Source organism: Perognathus longimembris, unplaced genomic scaffold (assembly GCF_023159225.1).
Source record: "Perognathus longimembris pacificus isolate PPM17 unplaced genomic scaffold, ASM2315922v1 HiC_scaffold_2412, whole genome shotgun sequence".
NCBI lineage: Eukaryota > Metazoa > Chordata > Mammalia > Rodentia > Heteromyidae > Perognathus > Perognathus longimembris.
The window spans coordinates 1-26373 of record NW_025957511.1 but is presented as its reverse complement, the minus strand read 5'-3'; the positions used below and the strand labels follow the sequence as shown (position 1 = coordinate 26373).

Sequence of the window (26373 nt, the reverse complement as noted above, 5' to 3'; positions counted from 1 at the left end):
ATGTAATCCATCAAAGGAAGCTAATGTGAAACATGACAGACAAGGATGAAATATTATAACAACCATTTTAAGTTAGAGGATGATATCATAGAGTTGCACTGTTTTCATTCAATACTATTTCTTTTTTATGTTATTTTACAATTTCTGTAACTTATATGTTGAAATTACAAAATAGTATAAAATATCTCCATAGAATCTGAAAATGACCATAATATATTTTTAACACCAATATAAAAGATGTTAAAATAATCTGTGTATTAATATATGATTTGAATTTTTCCTTTATTTTTAAAAATTAAAACATGCTATAAATACATACCAGGTTCAGTGTTATAGACAACTTTAGTTATAGCCTTATCCCCTAATGTATATTCAATCATATAACATATGCTACCTGAAATTAACTAAAAGTGTCCTCATGAAGAACAAAATTAGATTTGTTGCATAGCAAATTAAGAATTATTCTACACCTCTGGACTCTGTTTTCTGTAATCCTAGTTGCTTAGAATATGTGAACTTATTCAACAGTGGTACTCACAAGACATTATGTTGGAATTGAACTTTACAATTTGTGGGGGAAGGGGGAGGGAGAAAGTAGGAGATAAACAAGGAAGGAGGTAATAATATTCAACAAGCAATGTACTCTTTACCTTACTTAGGTAACTAACCCTTCTGTGCATAACCTTACAATTAAATTAAATTACATTTATAAAAGAATATGCAGATTTGGAAGAACACCATGTAAGCTGGCCTGGGCAAAATTAATACAAGAAAGCATGGCTTCTGTGCAGCAACCAGATTTCTCTTACTTCAATTCACAGGACTGCCAAAGTAAAAGGCTGGGTGGTAAAATATGGGTGGTAAAAGGCTATAAACTATAGAAATCAAGATGATATGGTATTAAGTCAGATACTAATAAAGAAATACTTTCATGTATTTACCAACTCATCTAAAACACAACAGGCTGGAAAATTTATAAAGTATATAGCATGACTTAACTTCTGGATGACCTGCTTACAAAGCTGGAAGCCTAAAGATCAAACTTCTCCACAATAGCAACAAGGAATACATTAATTAAAAAGAAATAGGATTTTATCAGGGCTATAAACTGGAAGATGGGAATTGCAAGAGCATGATGCCTTTGGTTTCATGTGAGAGAGAGCCTTCCCACTACATTACATGAGGGAGGGATCACATGGTCACACAAAGCAAATGAGCTAAACCCAGTTCTGTAGATGCTAAGGGCACTAACCCCTTCAGATGCAACTTGCTGTCATCATCTCCTCTAACCCAATTGCTTCCCAAGTAGATTTATCATAGAATGGCATTGATATGTAAATTTGGCAACTCAGACCATGAGTTTGGAAGAGTGCATTGAATATAAGCAGAGGTCAGTAAAAGAAAATAGCTCATCAAAAGGCACAACCAGGGATGTGTTACATGTGAGAAAGCTTAAATTTCATGTGTGGGGAAATGACAACACTTTCAATGACCATAGATTCTTGTATATGAATATAAAACTGATGATTTTGAATCTTGTTTTAATCCAGGCAAATTTCATATCCTGGAAAGACAAATAAGAAAATATATCCACATAAAAATAATAAAGGAATATAGGTGTATGGTCTTGGGGTAGGAATTGTATCAAAGAAATAAGTACAAAAGCATATAAAATTTTAAAGTTTATTTTAAATTTAGACTACATTAAAAGTAAAAGACTACTGAAGTAAAATTGCACACAGTGAAAACTCAGCATATTATATGTATAAACAAACACATGTATTAAATTTTTATGTATCTGTATCAAACACTCTATATCTTTTTTATTTATATGAACATGTTTCAATATTAATGTTAAATTAGGCTTCATCATGAATTCTAAATACCAATCTTTTATGAGATACATTCTTAAAGTCTTTTCTTCATTTTTTTTCTACTTTCCCTTTCTACTACTTTCCCTTTTTATGTGATATAATTAAGAACTATAGCTTCCCCGGGTGCCTATGGCTCAGGAAGCTGAGATCTGAGGATCATGGTTCAAAGCCAACCCCAGGTAGAAAAGCCCAGGAGAACCTTATCTCCAATAAACCACCAAAACACTGGAAGGGGTGCTGTGTTCAAGTGGTAGAGAACCACCCTTGAGCTGAAGAGCTCAAGGACAGCACTCAGGCCCAGACAGAATAGAAGACCCAGGACAGAAAAATGAAAATGAAAACAAACAAAAACATCTATACCCTGAATTATTACCTATTCAATAGTTAATACAATGTTTGGATTTTCTTAATCCTCAAAGATTCGAACATTAAATTACATTCTGAGTATCTACAGGACAGACATCTCAAATTTATTATACTAAATAAAAGTACTGTTGAATCACCCAATACTACCACTCCATACTTTACTCCATCTTAGCAATTAGCACCATTACTAAGTCTAAAAGGATTTAGTTTTTTAATCCTCTATGTTCAAAACACTCAGTCATTCTTGGTTGCTCCATCTCTCTTATTTTTATCTTCAATTCAAACACTATTGATATTTTCAGTGTAAAACTCAAATCCAAAAGACCTTCTTACATAGATCATGCAATAATCCTCTAATTTGTCTATTTTCTTCTCTAGTTTTCATTTTATCTAAATATTTTGTCAATGAGTTTCACAGAATCCTTTTATCTATGGACATGCCAATCTTGCTTTTATACCAGAAATTTAAATTTTCTCTTTCTAAGTTGTGTAGAGTCCTTGCCTTAAAAACCATTCTCTGTCATCTTATTTTACTTCTTTTCAGATTTGAGAATTAGCACGAGAATTGTGGGGAAATGCTCGATTCTATCTCTTCGCAGAAACATATGAATGTCACATTGGATGTGCACTAACCACTGATTAAATATAATCTGCCTTTTATTTTTCATTCACATCATTGCCCAGGAAAGCTCAGTCACATAGTTCACTCTCCATAAGTATTTGTCGTTTAGCACAATGATCAATTTCTGAGAGATTTAAAAAAACAACAACAACTTCCCAGTATTATCAAATCTTTGGAAAATAGTAGAATTTGGGAAATCACTTTTAGAAATCATTCACTGTTGATGAGAGCAGAATTGAAACAAAGGCATTATACTGTAGATAGCCTACAAAAATTGCATTATTAAACATTTTAAGGTTGAATTAAATGAGAATAACAAGATCAGATTGCATATTTGTTTAAAATGCAACTTAATGTTTAAAATACAGAGCATATGTAATTGTCATATTTTATTTAAATAATTTAGCATTTTTTCAGTATATGTTCCTTAAGTATACAAATTCTAGGCAAAAAATATTATTTTAGTAACTTCCTTATATTGATTGTAAATATCATCTCTGATTATACCATAGATGCTGTTTATTAGCTTGAATTCAAATTTATACAGTTAGCCAATAACTTGTTCGTTGCCAAACTTAGTATACATCAATGTAACATTGTTTTGACAATGAAAACAATCATTTATGTTGCTTCCAAAAAACTGATTTAATCTCATTTACATGATGGTTTCCTTGGATTTAGTTTCTTTCTCTGGACAGATGCCTACAACCTAGGCAAGCAAATACCCAACTTATTCCTTCAGAATATAATGTTATATTTTCTTAGCCTAAAAGACCATAGACAGTAAGGTTTACTGCATATAAAGCAATTCTCATGTATGCTTGCTCTTTGAACTTGTTCATGGAATCAGATTTCATCACTTTAGTGAATAAAACATGCCAATAACTTTCTATTATATTCATAACAATGCCTTTATTCTTTTTCTATTTCCTAAACTTCAATATGACTGGGTCTTTGGTGTCTCAAACACACTGCAGAGTAAGGGACCTTTCAGCTTCTAAAATCTCTGCTTGGATTTGTTTGTTGTTTGTTTGCTTCTCTCTCTCTCTCTCCCTCCCTCCCTCCCTCCCTCCCTCCCTCCCTCCCTCCCTCCTTCTCTCTCTCCCTCTATCTCTGCCCCCTCTCTCTCCCTCTGTCTCTTCCTTTCTCTCTCTCCCTCTCTTTCTCCTCTCTCTCTCTCTCTCTCTCTCTCTTAACCATAAATGAGCTACTCACAGTAGCCCATTCTCTTATTGTATTAGAGCCTCAACTTTCAGTACCATGTATTCAAGGACATCTTCATTAGACATCCTATGTGAAGTAGATATTGTTTGCTCCTCTTCCCATTGCGTTTTATTATGATTTAGTTTTCTTCTTAAAATTTACCATAACTTGAAACTGCACATATTTGATTAGTTGTTCACTGTCTCTTTCTGACATTGAAATATAAACTCTATAATGAAAACTTTGCTAATACTCCTAAGTGATTAAAGTGATGGCAGGTACATAGTAGGATTTTATTATTTGTTGAATGGATGGATGAACTCAACTAGAAAACAATATTCTGAGTGAAACAGAATATTTAAAAAATTTAGTAAGGGATTTGAAGAAGATTAGCAATGGCTGGCAAAGACAGGAGGTGACACATAACATGAATTTCCCTTTTCTCTCCATTCTTCCTGAGACACAGAGCTGTCAAAATTCAGGAACAACATCAATCATGCTTCCTACAAGAAGTTATCTTTACTATTATTTCAAGAATTTTACTTTATTCCTTTATGAATGATCAGAGACATTCTGTCATTGCATTTCTATACTATGTTAAGACTAGATCATGTTAAGAATGTTAAGAATGTTAAGAATTTGATCATCAAATAGTATTTTTCTGTCCTCATAGGAGATATAATTAGTGATATATCATTTTACTTTAAAATGCTTCTATCGCTGATCATTTGTATGAATATATATTTTAATTCTATTTAAGTGACATTATGCATTATTTTTGCCCATTTTAGCGTTTCTAAAATCAACATGTTTCTCTAAATTACATTATATTGATATTTTTTCAGCTCCTTAAATTTATTAAAAAGCAATGAATCACACATTTATAAAGTCAGTTTTATAGTATGAGCTATACTGGTACATAATTTTTAAAGATCAGTATTCATACTCTATATTACACCAAAGTGCTAAGAAAAGTTTCTCCTGAATTTTTGACAGGCTTAGATTATTTGTGTGTGTGTGTGTGTGTGTGTGTGTGTGTGTGTGTATTATATACATACATATATATGTATATACATAACCTCCCAGCTCACAGCTAACCTTCCCTCTATCAATCTTATTGTTTCCTAGTTTCATTTTTATATATGTATATTGAGTTTTTTGGCTGTAATAGTTCATCATTTTCTTTCCTTTCATTTATCCCCTTCAAATTAGCTTCCACATCTGTCCTCAGTCAAGACACATTTCTGCTTCCTGGATTCATTTTGTTAAATGATCTGTTATTTTTTTAATGGGTTAAAAGCATAGAATCTCACTCCCCTATAGTATACATTTACGAATGGGGACAATGTCATTCTTTCTGATAGAGGCATAAAATTCCATTGTGTATATGTACCACATTTTGCTGATCCATTCGTCTACTGGGGGGCATCTGGGTTGCTTCCATATTTTACCTATGACAAATTGTACTGTGATGAACATTGTTGTGCTGGTGGCTTTAGTGTGTTCTTGTTTGGAATCTTTTGGGTAGATGCCCAAAAGTGGGGCTGCTGGGTCCTAAGGGAGCTCTATGTTTAGCCTTCTGAGGAATCTCCATACCACTTTCCAGAGTGGCTGAACAAGTTTACATTCCCACTAACAATGAAGTAGGGTTCCCTTTTGGCCACATCCCCTCCAACATTCGTTATTGTTAGTTTTCTTGATGAAGGACATTCTTAGTGGGGTGAGATGGAATCTCAATGTTGTTTTGATTTGCATTTCTTTTATAGCCAGTGATGTAGAGAACTTTTTCATACGTCTCTTGTCCATTCTCATTTCTTCATCAGAGAAGTTTCTTTTTAAGTCTTTAGCCCACTTGTTGAGTGGGCTGTTGGTTCTTTATGGTTTTGTTTAGAGGAAATTAGTTTTTAGTTCTGCATATATTTTAGATATGAGGCCTTTGTCCATTTTATGGCCGGTAAAGATCTTTTCCCAATCTGTGGGCTCTGTTTATATTGCAAGCTATGTCCTTTGCCCTGCAAAAGCTGTGCAGTTTCATGCAATTCCATTTGTCCAACCTTTATTTATTTATTTTCTTGGCCAGTCCTGGGCCTTGGACTCAGGGCCTGAGCACTGTCCCTGGCTTCTTCCTGCTCAAGGCTAGCACTCTGCCACTTGAGCCACAGCGCCGCTTCTGGCTGTTTTCTGTATATGTGGTGCTGGGGAATCAAACCTAGGGCCTCGTGTATCTGAGGCAGGCACTCTTGCCACTAGGCTATATCCCCAGCCCAGTCCAACCTTTCTTTGATTTGTAGCATTTATGGGCCTTTATTAAGAAAGTTTTGTCCTGTGCTAAGAAGTCCAAGTGCTTGTTTCTCCTACTCCTTCTTGTAGTGTTTTCAGGGTATCTGTTTTTATTTCGAGGTCTTTGATCCATTTGGAAATGATTTTGCTTCAGGGTGATATATAAGGATCTAGTTTTAATTTGTTGCAGGTGTTGAACCAGTTTTGCCAGCACCATTTGTAAAAGAGGTTATCTTTCTTCCATCATATTTTTTTAGCTCCTTTTTCAAAGATTAAGTAGGCTGGGAATGATTTTGATACTTCTGAGTTGGTACAGATTTGCTTTGTGCCCTAAGATGTGATCTATTTTGGAAAATGTTCCATGTACTGCGAAAATATTTTGTAGATGTCGATTAAGTCTATTTGGTCTATACAATTGTTTAGTTCTGAGGTTTCTTTGCTCAGTTTTTTACTTGTTGATTTGTCCAGAGGTGACAGTGAAGTGTTAACATCTCCAATTTTCAATGTGTTTGGATCTATGAGTGCTTTTAGAGTCACTAGTGTTTGTTTGATGAAGTTCGGTATTCCTGTATTTGGTGTATAGATATTTAGGATGTCTCTGTCTTCCTTGTGATGGTCTACTGTCTATTTTCCAACTGTTTAGCTGGTTTGACTTGCTTTTAGCTTGCAGGTGGTGGATCTGCTCTGACCCTCCTCCCCTGTTAGTTAAATCCTGGGGCTCTGTGATTCACACAGCTTGCAGGTAGGACTTGGGTGTTCTTTGTAGTTGGGGGAAGCTGTGCAGTCTCGGGAACCATGGCTCCTCCTGTCTGCTGTGGGGCAGCTGCCATTAATGTCTGGCTCTGAATAGCATAAGGACTCAGCAGGGCGGGGTGCCTTGGGCCTCCTTTACCTGGCTGAGGGCAGCTTGCCTTGGGGAGGTTCCTCCCTCCTGGGTGGGGTGACCTCCTGGGCATAGATGGCTGTGTAATTCAGCTTGGTTTGGTGGTGGGAGCTTGGAGGTGGATGTCCTCTGTAATGGGGCTGTTTATCTGTGTTGGGAACTGTTACTCTCTCATCTGATTGTTCTCTGCCTCCAGTAGCTGCTTGCCACTTTCAGTTTGATTTCAGATTTTCTGGCTCCTGGAGAGTTGACAGCCTCAGCTCCAGTGGGGTGAGGCGGGGGGGGGCAGGGCACCTATGGCTGAGTTTACCTGAGTCTGTGAGCCACGGCCCAGGAACGAGCCTCCCGCCTGGGAATTGGGATCTTCTCCTGGGTGGTGGTGGCTCTCATATCTTTCAGTCACTCTTGCCCTTTTCAAAGGTGGCCCCTTCATCCTCGCCTTCCCCTGGCTCGCTTTAGTTCCAGTCTGGTCTGACCGGGTCCATACCCAAGTCAAAGATGCTGCTTCGCTCTAGCCGTGGGGAAAGGTCTACCTTCTAGAGTCTGCTCTGTGGGTGTGAGTGAGAATGTCTTTCATGGGGTACTCATGCTTTCTCTGCAGTTTCGGTCCGTCCGTGCTCAGCCTGTGATCTGGGTCTGTCTGTTACCCTCTGGAGGATTTCTTCCTGGTCACCGCTGTGTTTTTTAGGTACGTGGAGTGCTGGGAGCTGTGCCAGCACTGGCACTGGTGTGGTGGTGGGATGCTGTCCGGAGCTCAAATCTGTGTTTTCAGGCCAGCAAAGTCGATTTTTCCTTTCTGGCCAGAATGCCTATACTGTTATAACTTACTTGGGCTGTCTTTCTAGGAGTAAACGTTTCTCTGGAGTGGTAAAACTGGGATGTCAGAGGGAGCTTGGCTAAGGCTCTGCTGCTCCTCTGCCATCTTCCCAGAAGTTCAAGAGCTTCTTTTGTTCAAGGCTAGCACTCTTTGATTTGAGCCACACCTTCATTTCCACTTTTTAAAAATTAATTAGAGATAATGTGTCTCATGGACTTTCCTCAGTGGGCTAGTTTCAACCACAATCCTCAGATCTCAGCCTCCTGACTAGCTAAGCATATGCATAAGCCACCAGCACATAGCCTGACCTAAACTGTTTTAGAGGAATATACAAGGATGGCATTGTTATATTATAGAGTACTTACATCTTTAGTTTTGGGGGACCCTCTATACTGAAGTCCACAGGGATTCGAGAAATTTATACTCTCAACAATGTATCAGAGTTCCTTTGTCCTCTCTCCTCCTTAGTATTTATTATTATTTATGTTCTTGATGATAGACATTGTGACTGAAGTTATTTGTATTTACTTTATATTCAAACATGTTGAACATTTCTTTTGTTTTTTGTTACATGTATTGCCTCTTCAGATTGACTGCATTACATTTTATAAAAATGAATACATCTGAAGTTTTCTTCCTAAACCTTGTTGTTCATAAATATTTGCTAATTAATGTGTATAATTACATCATCATGAGATGTCTCTAGTGACCAATTAAAGGCTTTTCATTGGCCTTATAACTAATTTTCAACCGTCCCTTCTTCCTGGTTTGTTTTGAGTAGAAAAATGTCTCTAGTTCTGAGTTGTAAATTTTCTTATACTTACAATTACATGTGATCTAATTATGTTCATAAACAATAATGAGTTTATATAATGAATAATTTCAACAATTAATTGAACTAAATGTCCCCAGGATCATTTAAGAATGATTTCTAGTGTATTATTATGATGCAAGTTAACATCATAAAGTCCAGGAGAAAACAATCATTGCCTGAGGAAAAGGAGTGCATTAGACAATAATCAGTACGACAAAGAAAGAAAATTCAAGATTAATGTAAGGAATTGTATCCCTAGCCTTCAAAAACAGTGAAGGAAAATGATGGTCTTAATATGAATATAAAACATATTAAAAAGGACAGAATGAAATTATGAAAAGTCATCTTGAGAAATCTTTACCAAATACATACATTTTTTCAGGCAGTAGTTTTATAGCTTTGTTTTTATCTATATTCCCTGCTCTGAAATACAAGAGTTTTCCTCCTCCTTCCTCTTTACTACCCTAACTTCATTTCTCCTCTCTCCCATTCCCTAGCCCTCCCCACACTTCACCCCTTTTCCCTCCTTTCCCTTCCTTTCATCTCCTTTACTTCCCTCTCCTTTCTCAATTCTCCTCCCTCCCTCCCTTCCTCCTTGCCTCCCTCCCTTCCTCCCTCCCTTCCTTCCTTCCTATCTCTCCTTTCCTTGCTACCTTCCTTTCTCTCCTTTCCTTGCTTCCTTGCTTTCTTTCTCTCTCCGACTGTCTCTTCCAATTTTTACATTTACATAGTTATTTTACAATGAAAGACATGTATATTTTGAGGCTTAAGAAATCTAAATAAATTGGAAATTGATACTGAAGAGTATCTAATGGATACAAATGAATCATCATCTTTCTTTTTGCATCTTTCCCTTTTAAGTAGGCACTCACAGATTCAAGTGTCCAATGAAGTCATTCAAAATGTATGGATTTATTTGAGAACACACAAAATAGAGAAAGATCAGTTAGCATCATCAGTTTTGAGTCTGATTTGTACTAAAATTCATAATCTATACTATACGGAGTGATGACATTACCTGTTACTATTTCAAAGCTGTGAAGTCTGTTCACTTTTGTAGCATTATTGAACTAAATACTTGCATTGAAAATCTAAATAATTACTAGAAATACACTACATGAATTAAAATTTTACTAAAAACACTGTTGAGTTTTACATATGTATTTAGAGTTTTACTACTCTGGGCTAAAAGTTCAGTACCCTCTCATCTCAGATAATAATTTAATGTATCACACTGATAATCACATCTCATAAATAATTTATTTGTAGTCCTTTATATTATCATGAACTATTTAATTTTAAGTATTTTATAGATAAGTATATTTCCCGGTAGATCAAACACAGAGGAAAAAATGGGATTAAAACTTTACTTTTTAAATTTCTCTTCAGTAACATTATCAATAATGATCACAAATAATTATTTGAATTACTATTTTAACAGTAAGATTTTCTAATTATACACTTTTATTTTCATAGCAATACGAAATAAGCATAGAAATTCCACTTTTTGTGTAAACAAATGTTTATATAAACTCAGTTGGAATTTGGGTAATCTAAGGGTCTAAGAGTAAGTGGAGAAGAGAAAGGAATTGACATTGAAAGGAATTGTGTCATGTTAACCTGCAATCTCCTTGGGAGTTCTGGGACTAATCTTTGCAGTGATATGTTTCAGTGAGTTTCTTCTGAAGTACAAGGGAACAAGGAGCACTTCAGGAGACACAGAAAGATGAAAGAAAACTGGAATTTCACAATTCACAGTGAAAAGAGTATAAAAATCACTATAACAGCACTTTCATTATTTAACATATTCTTTTTCCACTGTTTGATATCTGATGGTCTTAAGGCATATAATGAAGCTAAATAGCAGTGTTAGAATTTGGTGTTTCAAAATCAAACCTTCAATTATTATCATGTCAAGTTAAGATATTTTAAAATTACAGAATGTTTTCTTAAGAAAGTCACATCAATGCAGCAGTAGTAATCAGTAGACAGTATGTTGGAAATGAACGGTACACGTTGTGGGTGGGGATGAGGGGAGCAACTGGGAGAGAGCAAGGGAAGGGGTGACATTGTACAAAAAGAAATGAACTCATTACTTGACTTAGTAACTATAACTGCTCTGTACATCACCTTTACAAAAACAATTTTAAAAAAGGAATGCCATATTATCACCCAGTCATTTAGTGAGTAGTGAATAAAACATATATTGATTTGTTATCATTAATGAAGACCCTGATATTAAAAATACTTAAATCACAGAACATAAAATATTTATCAGTTAACAATGAAGAACTATATATGTATAATATTCTATAATACAATGATAAAATTCAATTTTAAAGTTATAAATGGAAGATGATCTATGATCTATGAGCACATCCTCACATAAGCACACCTCAATGTTATCTTATTTCTTTCCATTCCATATATAAAGAATACCTATGTGAAAAAAATGTGAGTTTAATTGTCTTTAGAGTTGTAAAAACGGGGTTTCAATTTATATTTTAGTTTTTATATCAACATTCAGTCTTTTTTTCTCTTTATTGTCCAAGTGAAGTACAGAGGGTTACAGTTTCATATGTAAGGCTATGAGAGTTTCAATTTAATATGTATACTGCCTAAATAATTAATCTTGATTAGAGTCACCCCTTTCAGCATTATTGTGGACTCCTAAACAGCATTCTTAATATGTAGATAAAATATCAACTACTCAGTAGCCTTCAGGCTCTAATTATCACCATTATCCTGTTGAGATTTCTACAGGAAGATATTAATTTAGCATATTTTTCTCTTTCATTGATGTGATACTATGTTTTCTTTGTCTCTTTTTAAATTTGCAATGTCAATTCTTCTGTCATATATGGACTGCTTGGAATGATATTGCTAGTAATTGCGAACCTTACAATTATGCTTTTTCATTGATTTGTAGCTTAATTTCACTGAAGTAAGATACATTTTGCTTGATACCTATTATTTGAAATATATTTTCAATTGCTTTATTTCCTAGAAGTTGATCCACTCAATAAATACTACAAATCATTCATTTTGTTGCTTTAGTTATTATTCTATTTTTTTTGTTTGAGAGTTATTTTTACCAGTTTTGAGACAGACTTGTATTGTGCTCTATCGATATGATTTCAAATTTCTGTTTTATTTTATGTCTACAAATTTCTGCATGTATTTTCTATAAGAGATTAGTTGATATTAGATGCACACAAATGTGAAAATTATTATGCATTTATGATGGAACAGAATCTTATCCTTATAAAAAATAAAGATTATGTCTAGGAACAATGTGTATGGGTTTAAAATTTATAAAGTTAACATCACATTTTTTAGAAGGATGTATTATTTGGTATAATATTTTATCATTTAGTAGACTATTTTGTACCTTTATATTAATAGTCTCTAGCAAGCACCTATTTTGTTCTCATAGTGTTTCTACCAAGGGGGTTTAATTGCCTAAGTAAACTAATATGATGGCTTATGGCTATCATCTTGCGAAATTTTCCACATTTTTCTGACTGGTTTGAAATACATCTCTTATTTTCCTTAACATTATTCAAATGTTATTTATTTTTCTTACATAATGTAGGCTTTCAACTATGCATGTGTGTTCTACTGTTGTGAATATTACTGTAAAATTTACAGCATGAAACTAGCATACTCACTAGACTTTTCCACTCACATTGGCATGTACCAACTGTGCTATGACTCCAATTCAGGTATGTTTTATTTTTTCATCTGGCTAGTTGAAGTCTAGTTAACATTTTGGCATGGGCTGGCTTTAGATTGTGAACATAGCTATTGAGCTATTGTGATCTTTTGCTAGGATAACCTATACATTTTTTATTAATTAATTAATTTATTGTCAAAGTGATGTATAGAGACATTACAGCTTCATACATAAGACAGTGAGAACATTTATTATCCAACTAGTTACCTCCTCCATCTTTTTTCTCCCACATTCCCTCCTCCCCAATTCCTCCACCCCTCCAAGTTTGTATACAGTTGGTTTACAGCATATAGTCTTGTAAGTATTGCTGTTGCATTGGCTCATATTTACCCTTGTTTCTCCATTTTGATGTTCCTCTCCCTACCTTGTTCCAAAAAACATATATACAATTCCCAGGGTACCAATATCAGTTACAGTGATATCAGGGGCAAAACTATAGGGAAGAAAGACAAAAGAAAAGGGAAGAATTTCACATGGTATGTTGAAAATAACAATAATAAACTACTTATTTCCATAACTTGGAGTTCATTTCACTTAGCATCATCTTATCTGTTCATATGGTCATAGCTATTGAGATATTATCTTTTGCTAGGACTATCCTAGACACGTACTAACTATTACCAATAAGGGAAACCATACAGTATATATTTCTTTGGGTCTGGCTCATTTCGCTTGGTAGGACTTTTTCCAAGTCTTTCCCTTTACTTATGAATGAGGCAGGGGCTGGGAATTTAGCTCAGCAGAAGAGCACCTGCCTGGCGAGCAAGGCCCCGAGTTTGGTCCTCAGCTCTGGAGAAACAAAAAAAAATCTACAAAAGACCATGAATGGGGCAATGTCATACTTTTTGATAGAAGCATAGAATTCCATTGTGTATATGTACCACATTTTCCTGATCCACTCATCTACTGACAGGCATCTGAACTGGTTCCATATTTCAGCAATAGTAAATTGTGCTGTGGTGAACATAGCTTCCCCATAGCTTTAGTGTTGTCTTGCTTGTAATCGACCAAAGTACATATTTATTGAGTTATAAGTCTATTTTCAATGAAAACCATGATATCTTTTCTGTTTATGCTTTCCTGAGGAATCAAACCCAGGGATTTGTGCATGCTAGGCAAGTACTCTACCTCTAAGCCACATTCCCAAACAGAGAGAGAGAGAGAGAGAGAGAACGAGAGAGAGAGAGAGAGAGAGAGAGAGAGAGAGAGAGAGAGAGAATATGTCTAGATTTAATCTTGGTAGCTATAGTAACAGTAAAAATAGTTTTTTCATTGTTGTTAATGTTGTATTATTAGTATCTGCTAAAGAAGCTCATTTGAAAATGCCTTTGAAATTATTGTAAGTGATGAAAAAAGAAATTTTAGTGTAAGCACAGGGTTATTTTTTGAGTTTTTGGTTTTATGTAGCAGTTCACAAACCTATTAAGTGGGCTAGTTAGTGACACTGGAAATTGACTACTGAGATATTTTAAAATTCAGTGTCCAGTTTATATAAAGTTAAAATGAACTTTTATTACTCTCTTAGTCCATTTGGGTTTTTATAAGAAAGTGAAGAATAAGGTAAGACTGTTCAAAATAAATGTACTCAATATCTTACTTATATATCTGTAACCCTTCTGTAAATCACCTTTACAATAAAATCAAGTAATAAAAGAGAAAAGACTATGAAGTGAGAATACCTTATACACAGCAAATTTACCTCTTACAGTTCTGTAAGATGGGAAGGCAAGGATGAGACAATGGCAGATTGTCTGGTCTGTGTATAATGCCTGTGGTCTCCCATGTGGAAAAGACAAAGCCTCCCTCTGGAGCTCTCTGTAGAATGACTACTCTCATCACAGACGCCTCATCACTAAGACTTAATCACACACACACATACACACAAACACACACACACACACCAAATCCCTTCTCCAAATATCATCACTTCGCTGATCATCCCTTTGCTCTCATAAATTTGAGAGCATACCGACAGTCAGGTTATAATATTTACAAATATGTTTTGTTTTTGAGCATGAAGCCAATTACTGAGCAAAACAAGTACCTGAAAATTAACCAAGTTTTAGTTTTGCAATAAACTGTTTAAACTGTCAAGTGAGCACTGTGAATTTTTCTTACAATAAATGATCAGAGAACTGCTAGAACAAGCTAGGCTGATATTTTGACATTTATTTATATAGTTTACAAATTTAGTATGAATAAAACTCAGAGCTCTAAATACCTGACACATATTAAATTCCATTGCAGGGACTCAGTTGATCAAGTCACTGAAATGTTATTTCTGTTGCAATAAACAGATGACAGAGATGTTGTAGTATATATCACTAGAGATTTATAATTAATCAATTTGTTTTCATTATGAAGACCATAATTAAGTTATTTATATAATATAAAACACTATTTCTGCTTATATTCATCTAGGAAATTCATTAAGTAAATAGAATTTGAAATTCAGGGTCTAGGAGTTGTAATAAATCAATTTGTTAAGTAGTTAAATTAAATACTTAGTATCAAAATCATCACAATACTTAAATCTAGAATACTTGTAATTGTTCCTTCTGGAAGATAATTTGAGAAAACATATGCAAACACTATATAGGAATTCTAATCATAGGTAACAACACATTGTGGTCTCATCACATCTCTCGTGATAGTAAACCCTGTCAACTTGACAAGATGGAGAAATGCCTGCTTACAAGCAGATTTGTAAATCATACTTCAGATGTCTGTGTGAGAGCATTTTGAGAGTCCAAGTGTCATATATAACAGCATCAGAGAAAAAGACCCTTCATGAAAGTGGGTGATGCTGTCCAAAAAGCTGATGGTTCAGTTGAAATAAAGATGGAAAAAGAAAGAAGATTACCAGTGCATCTCACGTTCTACTGCTGTTGCCTATCCACTGTGAACTGAGACTCTCATACAGTCCTGCCAAGATACCCTTTGTCATGCAAGATCCCCGAGATAAAGCTGCTCTCAGTCAGGAGCTGAAGCCTCTGAAACTATGAACCAAAATAAAAAAATTCCTTTTTAATGACTTTTTATGCATCTGTCACAGTAACTGAAAAGCAGTCTCAAGTTTACTCATTTAACAGATAAACCTACCCAAACTGATGTCAAGTCAGTGTATCAAAATGTGACATCTACTAAACACAGGAAAAGAATCTTGAAGGCCCACTTTATCCCCATCCTATTTATGAGCAGGATATCACAAAGCATTTATTTTCCTTGAATCTATGTTTTCTGTTGTCTTTATTTCACTTTTAAGAAAATTTTAGTCTTAATATATATTTTAAGATGCTCTGCTACTCTCAATCAGAAATTATTTTGAGGAGGAAAGATGGCGCCGATAGAATAGGGAGGCACCCCGACTCGCTCCAACAGAATAGTGAGCTGGGAACTCCAACACCCAACACCCCATCAAGAACCCAGCAAAACCAGCAGCCAGAAGCAGTGGAGAAACGCAGGAAAACAAAAAGGAGCAAAAAAGAAGAACCGAAAACCTACACGGAGCCGGAGATTCACCGGGGCACCCTCCCCCCACCAGCCGACCCTGGCCCAAACAGGGTCAGGCTGGGATAGGGGAACCCGGCGATCGGCAGACAGGCTTCCAGGAGTGCAGAATTCATATAGTGGGAGACCCCACGGACACAAGGCAGGGTGCGGACCAAGACACACACCGGCAGCGACGAGAAGTTCAGGTCCACACCGGGTTCGGACAAGGGAACCCAGCGCGGCAGAAATCGGGAACCAGGGAAGCCACCACGACACTTAGCCAACCCCTGGAGGGCCAACGGCTGCACGGGACACACACACAAAGCAGCAAAAGTGAGTGCCCCATTATCCCCTCCCCCAACGGGAGACCAGCTACCTGAGACCCAAGCCCTACAAAGAAGCTAGATCTCCCTCCCTCCCCCTCCCCCACCCCTGAGGGAACAAAGAACCCCCAAATCAAGAGGGAAAGCTCCCATCAGGCGCTGGGAAGTCAGTTTAGCAGGGGAAGGGCGCAGCAGCACCAACACCACACAGGTTCCTGAACCGGCAGAACCGGCCCCGCCCCCTTCCCAACAGGGGCCGGGAGATGGCCGGTTGTGCAAACCCCACCCAAGGCGCCTGGACCTCGCAGACTCTTACAAATAAAACCACAGGTGCTGGTGGGCAATACCAGCCCAGCAGGGTCACTTGAGCCTGATCACGTCCCCCCCTCACAGCAGAGGTGAGGTCTGAAGGTGCCAAGCCACACCCGGACAGTCGATCCCACTGGGCCCCACACATACCACCCCCCCAACAGACTCGCGGGAGGGTGCAAGCACAACCCAACAACCCAGGACTCGCTCTGGGAGGCATATTCCACTAAAGTGCATGTTGTAGTGGACAACAGCGCACAGGAGGGCGGGGCCCCCGGCGACAGCGCCCGCTCTGGTAGGCGTACCCTGCACTGGTGGGCGGGGCCACAGCGGCAGCACCTGCTGCCGTAGTCACGCCCACACAGGAGGGAGGGAAGAATTACAAACCAAACCTGAGAAGCCATCCAGATCTCCAGATGCACAAATTGCAAAGAAACATAACTCAGTTCATCAAAGGGCAAGCCAACTCGCCAGCTCCAAAAAGCAGCACGACTGAAGAGGAGATGGAGACTAAAAAAGCAAATGAGGCCATGTTAACAGGAATGATCGAAAGCGTCAGAAATGAAATCAGAAAACAATTCCAGGAGTTTAGAGCAGAAATCTGGAAGGACACCCAGGAAGCCAAGAAAGAAATGGAAGCAAAACTGGATACAATGCAAGCCTGCTTTAAAGAAATGGAAGCAAAAATGGATACAATGCAAGCTGCCTTTAAAGAAAATCTCCACATCCTGAGAATTGATATGCATGAAAAAATAGATTTAAAATACAACTCTTTAAAGGAAGAAATCTCCACGATCAGAGCTGATATGACAACCATAAATAGCTCTCTGACATCCATAAACTCCGCAATTGAAACCATAACACAAAGAGTGGACCATATAGAATCCAGAATCTCTCACCTGGACGATGAAGCAGCTGAAAACAACCAAAAAAATGACCACTCTCCAAGAAAAGGTGAAGCTTCAGGGAAGACTAATCCAGGAACTAATGGACAAAGACAAGAGATATAATCTGCGCATAATTGGAATAGAAGAAGGAGGCGAATACCAGAGCAGAGGGCTTAATCATGTTCTCAATAAAGTTATTGCAGAAAACTTCCCCAATCTCACAGGGAACCCCATCCAGGTAACCGAAGCCTATAGGACACCTGGCAGGCCAGACCCCAGGAAAGCCACCCAAGGCACATAATATTCAAGACTACAGACCTCAAGATTAAAGAGCAAATTCTGAATTCAGCCAAAGCAAAGAAGGAAACTTTTTTCAATGGGAAGAGGATTCGAATAACATCCGACTTATCCACACAAACTTACCAAGCTCGAAGTGAGTGGAAGAACACCATCCAAGTACTCCAGAATACCAATTTACAACCTCGGATCAAATATCCAGCGAAATTGGAGTTCACATTCGAAGGGAGAACCAGATCTTTCCACACCAAAGAGGAGCTAAAGGAGTATGTGAATAAAAAACCAGCCCTACAGCGAATATTAAGAGGGGAACCCCACCCAACAGAGATCGTAAAAGACACACAGACAGAATCAGAAAGAAACTTCAATAGCCAAAGTCCAGCAGAAAGACCAGCTCACTAAAGACAAGAAAAAAAAAAAGAGGAAAAAACAGCCCACCAAGAAAATGGAAGGAGAAAAAACACCCTTATCCTTTATCTCTTTAAATATAAATGGTTTAAACTCCCCAATAAAGAGGAGCAGACTGGCAGAATGGATTCGCAAACAAAAAGTTGACATCTGCTGTCTACAAGAGACCCACCTTACAGCAAGGGACAAAAACAGGCTTCGAGTGAAAGGATGGATCAAGATCTACCAAGCAAATGCACCCACCAAAAAGGCAGGTGTAGCCATTCTGATCTCAGACAAGCTGGACTTCTCTTTAAAGTCCACTCAAAAAGACAAAGAAGGACACTACATATTAATACAAGGAAAAATCCAGAATCATGAAATCACGGTGATAAATGTATACTCACCAAACAAAAGAGGCCCAACATATGTCAAGCAAATTCTCAAAGAATTACAGAGCAAGATAGACGCAAACACAATCATAGTGGGTGACTTTAATACTCCTCTCTCTCCAAGAGACAGATCCAACACCCAGAGGATTAGTAAGGGAGCTGAGGACCTAAATAACACCATTTCCCAAATGGATCTATCAGACCTATATAAAACCTTTCACCCTACAGAGACCCAATACACCTTCTTTTCAGCAGCCCATGGATCATATTCCAAAATAGACCAAGTCATAGCCCACACAAAGAACCTCAGCAAATACAAACGTATTGACATCATCCCATGTATTATATCTGATCACAGTGGATTAAAGGTAACCCTCAACAACAAAGGATACCACAGAGCCTATACACACTCTTGGAGGCTAAACCCCACGCTGCTATCCAACACTTGGGCCACAGATCAAATTAAAGATGAAATCAATGAATTCATAAGCCACAATCACAAAGAAACCACATCACAAAAAACCTATGGGACACAGCTAAGGCAGTACTGAGGGGCAAGATCATTGCACTCAGCACCCACATTAAAAGAATGGAAGCAGAGCAGGTGAATACCCTCACGATGAAACTAAAACAACTGGAGAAACAAGAAATGACAGAATCTAAAACGATTAGGAGGGGAGAGATCACAAAGATTAAAGAAGAGATGAATCTGATTGAAAATAGAAAGACCATTCAACAAATAAATAAGACTAAAAGCTGGTTCTTTGAGAAAATAAACAAAATTGACAGACCCCTTGCAAGACTTACAAAAAAAAGAAGAGAAGAGACTCATATTCACAAAATCAGGGACTCCACAGGAAAAATTATAACAAGTACACACGATATTCAAACAATCATAAGGAGCTATTTCCAAAACCTCTACTCAGCAAAAACAATAATTTTACAGAAATGGATCAATTCTTAGAGAAGTACAAACTGCCCAAACTGAACCAAGAAGAAATAAATCAACTAAATAAACCAATAACTTACGGTGAGATACAGGAGGTAATCAAGAATCTCCCTACTAAGAAAAGCCCAGGCCCAGATGGATTCACCAACAAATTCTACAAAACCTTTAGTGAGGGGCTAATTCCAATACTCCTCAAACTCTTCCGCGAAATAGAAACAGAGGGAGAAATCCCAAACTCATTCTATGAAGCTAATATCATACTCATTCGCAAACCAGGCAAAGATTCAACAAAAAAAGAGAACTACAGACCAATATCACTGATGAACACAGACGCAAAGCTCCTCAATAAAATATTAGCTAATAGGATCCAGAAACTGATCAAGAATATCATACATCATGACCAATAGGCTTCATCCCTCAGTCACAAGGATGGTTCAACATCTGTAAATCAATCAACGTAATTCACCACATAAACAGAACTAAAATCAAGAATCACATTGTTATCTCAGTCGATGCCCAAAAAGCCTTTGACAAAATACAACATCCATACCTATTAAAAGCTTTGGAGAGAACAGGAATAGATGGAACATTCCTCAAAACAATAAAAGCCATATACAACAGACCAACTGCTAATATCATATTAAATGGAGAGAAACTTAAATCATTCCTCCTAAACTCAGGAACAAGACAAGGATGCACACTCTCCCCACTTCTGTTCAACATAGTGCTGGAATCCCTAGCCATAGCAATAAGGCAAGAGGAGGACATCAAAGGGATCCATATCGGCAAGGAAGAAATCAAGTTATCCCTATTCTCAGACGACATGATCTTATATCTGATGGACCCAAAAAACTCAGTACCCAAACTCCTACACCTAATAAACCAATTTGGCAAAGTAGCAGGATACAAAATCAACCCACAAAAGTCAGCAGCTTTTCTGTACACCAGCAATAGACAAACAGAAAAGGAAATTATGGAAACAATTCCATTTACAGTAGCCAAAAAAAGAATAAAGTACCTAGGGATCAACTTAACCAAGGACGTGATGGACCTATTCAATGAAAACTACAAAAATCTAATAAGGGAAATCAAAGAAGACACAAGGAAATGGAAAGACCTCCCATGCTCATGGGTAGGCAGAATCAATATAGTGAAAATGGTCATATTGCCCAAATTGTTATACAAATTCAATGCAATACCTATCAAAATCCCAGCCACATTCTTCACTGAAATAGAGAAACCAATCCATAAATTCATATGGAACAGCAAAAAAACTAGAATAGCCAAAGCAATTCTAGGCAAAAAAAAGCAGTGCAGGAGGTATCACAATACCAGACTTAAAGCTCTACTACAAGGCCATCATAACAAAAACAGCATGGTATTGGTATAAAAACAGATCGGAAGACCAATGGATTAGAATTGAAGACCCAGAAATAAAACCGCACTCTCACAGCCAACTGATATTCGACAAAGGAGCTAAAGACATACAATGGAATAAACATAGGCTCTTCAACTACTGGTGCTGGGAGAACTGGGCAGCCATATGCAGAAAACTCAAAGTAGACCCAAGCCTATCACCATGCACCAAGATCAACTCAAAATGGATCAAGGACCTCAACATCAGACCTGAATTCGTGAAACTACTGAAGGACAGAGTAGGAAAGACACTAGAACCTATAGGCACAGGAAGGAACTTCCTGAATAGAGTCCCAGGGGCACAACAAATAGGGGAAAGACTCGACAAATGGGACTACTACAAATTAAAAAGTTTCTGCACAGCTAAGGACATAGCCACCAAAATAGAAAGACAGCCAACGATATGGGAAAGGATATTTACCAGCACAGTAACAGACAAAGGCCTGATATCGGTCATCTACAGAGAACTCAAAAAACTAAGCCCCTCCAAGCCCAATAAACCTATTAGGAAATGGGCAAAAGAGCTAAAGAGAGACTTCACAAGAGAAGATATAAAAATGGCAAAGAAACATATGAGGAAATGCTCAACATCCCTGCAAGTAAAGGAAATGCAAATAAAAACAACCCTGAGATACCACCTCACCCCAGTTAGAATGGCCTATACTCTGAACTCAGGAAACAACAAATGCTGGAGGGGCTGTGGGGAAAGAGGAACCCTTCTCCATTGTTGGTGGGAGTGCAAATTAGTACAACCACTTTGGAGAACAGTATGGAGGTTTCTCAAAAAGCTCAATATAGACCTACCCTATGACCCAGCCATACTACTCCTAGGCATCTATCCTAAACAGCAAAATCCAAGATATCAAAAAGGCATTTGTACTTCCATGTTTATTGCAGCACAATTCACAATAGCTAAAATATGGAAACAACCCAGATGCCCCTCCACAGACGAATGGATCCAAAAAATATGGTACTTATACACAATGGAATACTACATAGTGATTAGGAATGGTGAAATACTGTTATTCGCAGGGAAATGGACAGAACTCGAACAAATAATGTTGAGTGAGACAAGCCTAGAACACAGAAAACAAAGGGGCATGATCTCCCTGATATATGACTGTTAACAAAGGGAGACGGAGAGACAGTAGAGACCAAGTCTGTGAATACTGTATATGTTCTTGATATATTGTATATTGCATATATGTCAACCTGACCTAGACAAGGGATAGAAAAACAGGTCGTAAGATATCATAAGAAATGTACACACTGCCCTACTATGTAACTGCACCCTATTTGCACAACACCTTGTAAAAAAAATTTATGTCCAATTAATAAAAAAAAAAAGACTAGCCTAGGCTGTATAGCAAGATCCTGACTCTAAATGAAAAAGAAAGAGAAAGGAGAGGGAAGGAAAAAGAGTGGAGGCCAAAAGAAGAAAGGAAAAGCAAAGAAGAAAAAAGACCTGGCTAGGAATGTGGCTTAGTGGTAGAGTGCTTGCCTAGCATGCATGAAGCCTGGGTTCAATTCCTCAGTACCACATAAAGAGAAAAAGCCACAAGTAGCGCTGTGGCTCCAGTGGTAGAGTGCTAACCTTGATCAAAAGAAGCTCAAGAAGAGGCTCTGAGTTCAAGCCCAGGACTGGCAAAAAAAAAAAAAAAAAAAGACCTTAGACTGTTCAAAGAAGCTTTGCAAATACATATTCCTACCAGCAGAGGGAGGCTAGCCCCTCAGCTCCCCTAAACACCAGCACAGCCAGTCTCCATTCCAGCCTATCTGACCATGCTCTGGCTCTGGCTCTGATCTCGTTAGTAGCTCCTGAGCAGTTCTGCATGAATCACTCCTGTAGTGTTCCTTGGCCATTCCTAACCTGGTATGGGAGTGACTTGGAGGGAGGATGAAGGTTAACTTTGATGGTCAACTTGGATTGAGAAATGCCTAGATTAGTAAATCACACCTCTGGTGTGTTTGCAAGGGAGTTTCTGGAGAGGACTAAGTAAAGAAAACCTGCCCTGAATATATGAGCCGCACTACCCCATAAGCTGGGATCAGGTGGAATGAAATGAAGAAAAGAAGAAAGCCTGTAACCCAGACATTCTTTCTCTGCCTCCCAGCTGTCACCACAGGCTCCCTGCCACGATGGACTAAAGTCTTGGAAACCAGGAGCCAAGTTGTTCCTTTTGGATAATTTGTCACAGTAACAAAGTCTGACTCTGGGAGACTGAGCCATTGTGCCCCAGGGATTAGGGCTGCCTGGGGCCTGGGAAGTTTCATATCTATGGTGTACCCAGGCTGGAGGCAGGGATTTATAGACTCAAGACTGCCCCACCCCACATTATCAGGACGGCAGGTGTGTTGTACCGCCTGACTCTACCGTTGACTCTGGGGGCTTCAGCCAGCTCACCTGTAATGGCAGATGCTGGGCTTGACCATAATGTGGAGGTACAGAACTCATCCCTAATGGGAACACTGACCCCTGGCTTATGGGGCTTGAAACCCGGGTGCACATGAGTCCTCAGAACTGCCATTTGAGTCCTTAGGGGAGAGAGGTGTGCTAGAGAATACAAGTCTCCCTAGGGCATGTTTTGTCACCTGGACAAACCTATGGCAGCTGCATACAGGCTGGGTACATCAGAATAGAGAGCTGATAGCCTCTCTTGAGTGCTCCATTCTGCCTTCACACTGGAGCTGGCAACACGGGTCTGTCCAGAAGGCTTGGCCACAAGTGCCTCTCTCTCACAGTTAGGGCACAGTCACCAAGCACCCTAGTGCTGTACACCACATTGAGACAGCTCCAGTGGCCTGACTTGTGCTGAAGCCTTGGGCACCATGAGCAAGGCCACATAGGAGGCCTTGCATACAGACAGAGCCAGGCACTACCCTGAACACTAGGCCAGAAAGTCTGTGCTGGATGTGTGTATGCCTGTGCCTGTTCACTTGAATCCCCACTGTTTCAGTCCCACCCCCTCCCCAGTCCTCTCCTTTCCCAAGCCCCTTCAGTTGAGAGCACGGGTAATTGCCACTTTTTGCTGAGGCTGGCCCTGCTCTGACTGTTGATCCCACCCCCCACAGGCACTCACAAGCCTGGGGGGTTGTTTGGAGGGTCAGCAGGGCCGGTGTGCCCTTCGGAGGCTCTTCTGCCCGACGTGGCAGAAGCAGCCCCTGCTTCCAGCAGAGCAGGCTGGGCCTGAGCCACTGGTCTTATGGATGGTCATGGGCTCTGCTTGTGTTTGCAGATGTTTATTTTTCTGGCTGGGAAAGATCATCAATCAACTCCATGGCCTGGGCCATGGGGCAGGGACAGGAAGGTGGTCAGTACCCTTTGGAGCCACCCCCCACACACACACCCTGGGGTGGTAGATCTGGCTTAGGCCCTCCTCTGGCCCCTGGAGCTTCAGGCAAGGCAGCATTGTCCCCTCCCTAGACCTCCTTGGATAGGGGGTTGTACAGGCTGTCAAGATCAGGCTCAGGACCTCGCTGGGGGCTTCAAAAATGGCCCAAGATATCCTTGATCTCCACCCAGGCCTTAGCATCTGTGGACAGGTAAGTGGAGGTATAGCCTCAGTTTCCTCCCAGCCCCCTACCCTCCACCCCTTCTCACTAGTCCATCTGGGGACCTCAGGGGCAGACTCGCCTGCTGTCATCTCATCCCACCCTGACCTGGTAGCTGTTCCACCTTGAGCTTCCTGATAGGCCCAGGGTGCAGTGCCTCCAGCCGGTCATCCTTCTCCAGAGGCTCCATGGCATGGGTGCCCCAGGCCCTGCCAACACAGCTGGCCAGGGCCATGTGCAGGCAGGGGGAGGTGGACATCAGCAGCCCCACCAGGGTGAGCGCTCACCATCCTAGGCAGTCACTCCAGCCTGACAACCGCCAAATGTCCTACTAGCCCAGACAAGCACCCAGACAGGCCTTCTCCAAATCTCTGAGCCTCTGGAGGCAGGAGTGGGGTCTGGGAATGTCACAGCAGATTCTTAAAGGCAAGAAACCATGTTGTGCCCAAATGGTCCACCCAGATGCTGCCTGAGAGGCGGGTGGAGGGAGGAGCCGGAAACCCAGGTGATTCTGCTCCTGGCCTGGAACTTGTTTCTGAGCATTCTGGAGTCCCAAGCATCAGCTCCTGAAAGCTCCTGGACAGGGCTGCTCTCCACATACCCAATGTGCCCCAGGTCCAAGATGGGCCAACAAAGAGTGGCCTGAAGCCTTGGAGGGAGAGCATGAAGAGTCCTCTGAGGCACTTACTTTTCTGTGTCCTGCTCAGCTGCCCTGTGTTTACCTTTGGTCTTGATGGAGACCTGGATGAAGAGTCACAGGTGTGGGCTCCACCATCCTAAGCACAGGTTAGAGGTCACCCTGGGGCTACAGGCAGGGCTGTGGGTCCCCTATGCTCATCTAAGAAGGTAAGGAGCACCTTGAACAGCATGATGTACGGGAGTGAAGCCCATAGCCTGGCCCCAGCTGAGCAGGGCCCCAGGCTGAGCTCTCCAGCACAGTCCTGGGCTCTGCACCCCTAATTTAGCCCTCAGCACTAATCTAGGCTGCACTTGCTCCTCTCCTGATTGGTGGCTCGGGGAGGGTAGCCTTGAGCCCAGAACCCTGTGGAACCAAGTAGAAAGACAGGATGAAAGCAAAGCAAATTCTAGAGAAAGGCAGCTCCAGGCAGCTGTGGAGGGGCTGTGACAGGCTCCACCTCTTCCTCCTTGCTGCTCTCAGGTATAAGCTGATGGAGGTGACTATGGCAGGCCCCTTCCACAGCCCAGCACTGGCCGCTGTTGTCAGCACAGTGCAGCTGAGACACCTGCCTCCTGACTATGGAGCGGTCTCCTGCACATAGGGCCTTGCTCAGTGCCCCGGAGGCCTGTGTCCCCTCCCCAGGGCCCATGTGGCCGTCACAAAGACTTGCCTGCCAGACCCCAGTGGAAGGGCATCTGCTTCTCCTTATCCTGCAGTCTCACCTACACCACTGCCTCACCAGGCAGACAGGGGTGGAGCAACCTTTCCCCATAAACCCTGCTGGTTGGGATGGAAGGTCACAGCAGGTATCTGGGGTGTTGGAATGGCACTGGCTTCCCACAGCAGCACAGCCAGGCAGGTGACCAGGAGGAGTCTACAGGATCCAGGCAGGGTGTGAGGCAAGTGAAAGGCTTCCCTGCTCACCATTCCACCACTCCTACCACAGGCAAGACCTGGATGGACATGGTAGTGTCCATCCTGCAGAGGGGAGGGTCCATAGGTGACCCCTGACCCTCACCTCACAGGAGGGTCCATAGGTGACCTGTGACCCCTGTCTCACAGGAAATGACTTGTAAGTAGGAGAGGCAAGTGTTC

The 26373-nt window shown here is 39.9% G+C and overlaps 1 protein-coding gene across 1 annotated transcript; it reads right to left on the bottom strand.

The window, feature by feature from the left end:
- Positions 1–24467: 24467 nt before the first annotated feature.
- Positions 24468–26205, bottom strand: Prap1 (proline rich acidic protein 1). The gene is given in 4 exon segments (XM_048337090.1): positions 24468–24580; positions 24702–24808; positions 25288–25340; positions 26041–26205. Coding segments are annotated over 4 exon segments (438 nt in total).
- Between the last annotated feature and the right edge of the window lie 168 nt (positions 26206–26373).